General features: G+C 55.9%; 1 protein-coding gene across 1 annotated transcript in view; it reads left to right on the top strand.

Annotated features, from left to right (window-relative positions):
* Nucleotides 1-262: 262 nt before the first annotated feature.
* Nucleotides 263-726, top strand: part of VDBG_05407 (predicted protein) — a gene marked incomplete at both ends in the record, with an annotated part of 1,716 nt that continues 1,252 nt past the window's right edge. The window contains 2 exons of the mRNA XM_003004248.1: nucleotides 263-378; nucleotides 548-652. Of these exons, the coding sequence (XP_003004294.1) occupies nucleotides 263-378; nucleotides 548-652 (221 nt within the window). The remainder of the gene's footprint in view (nucleotides 379-547; nucleotides 653-726) is intronic.

Raw genomic sequence — 726 nt, 5'->3', positions numbered from 1 at the left:
CGACCGAGGAAAAGATCGAACCTGAGCAGCTGTTGCAACAGGCACAGGCTGCTCAAACGCCTAGCGAGACTGCGGCTGCGGCCCCCTCGGCGCCGGCGTCGTAGAGATCAAGCTGTATGGGACAATCGCGACTGTATTATAGCGTACCATGCCAGACATAGTACCAGAGGCATGCCAGATAAAGTGAGATGGGAGCAGATGTCTGTATGATATGAACGGGCTTGGAAGCTTGCTTCGCCGTATGAGCTCTCACGTCCTAAAAATGTACTCTGAAGACTTGTTGTGGCTTATCGAGAGCAGTATGACCGACGAAGTGGCTACTAACGTTCCTTCTCGGCCCTGTACCTCAAGGGGACAGCAGCGAGAGCTCCTCACACCGTATGGCAGCACGAGCCACTTTTCAGCCACAGGCTACATGAACCCCTGTTCACACCTGCATCGCACTTAACGCGTACGGTCGCGTCACCCAAGCTCAATCCATCTTCAACCCCATCTGTAGGCAAAAACCCAGGCAACCGCTGTGACCCGATCAACCACAAACACACAGCTCTGCCCGCGTCTCGCCACATACCAACGCCATGGCGCTCATTGTCGACAAGCACAGGCCAAAGTCTTTGGACGCCCTCACCTACCACCCAGAGCTGTCCGACAGGTTAAGCTCCCTCGTACGCAAAAATCCACCCCGTCACGATCCCCCCTCCCCCCAAACTGACCGTCCCTCGCCAT

This window comes from Verticillium alfalfae, genomic scaffold (genome assembly GCF_000150825.1).
Source record: "Verticillium alfalfae VaMs.102 supercont1.6 genomic scaffold, whole genome shotgun sequence".
NCBI lineage: Eukaryota > Fungi > Ascomycota > Sordariomycetes > Glomerellales > Plectosphaerellaceae > Verticillium > Verticillium alfalfae.
The sequence above is the reverse complement of the archived record's forward strand: the minus strand, read 5'-3'. Positions and strand labels throughout refer to the sequence as shown.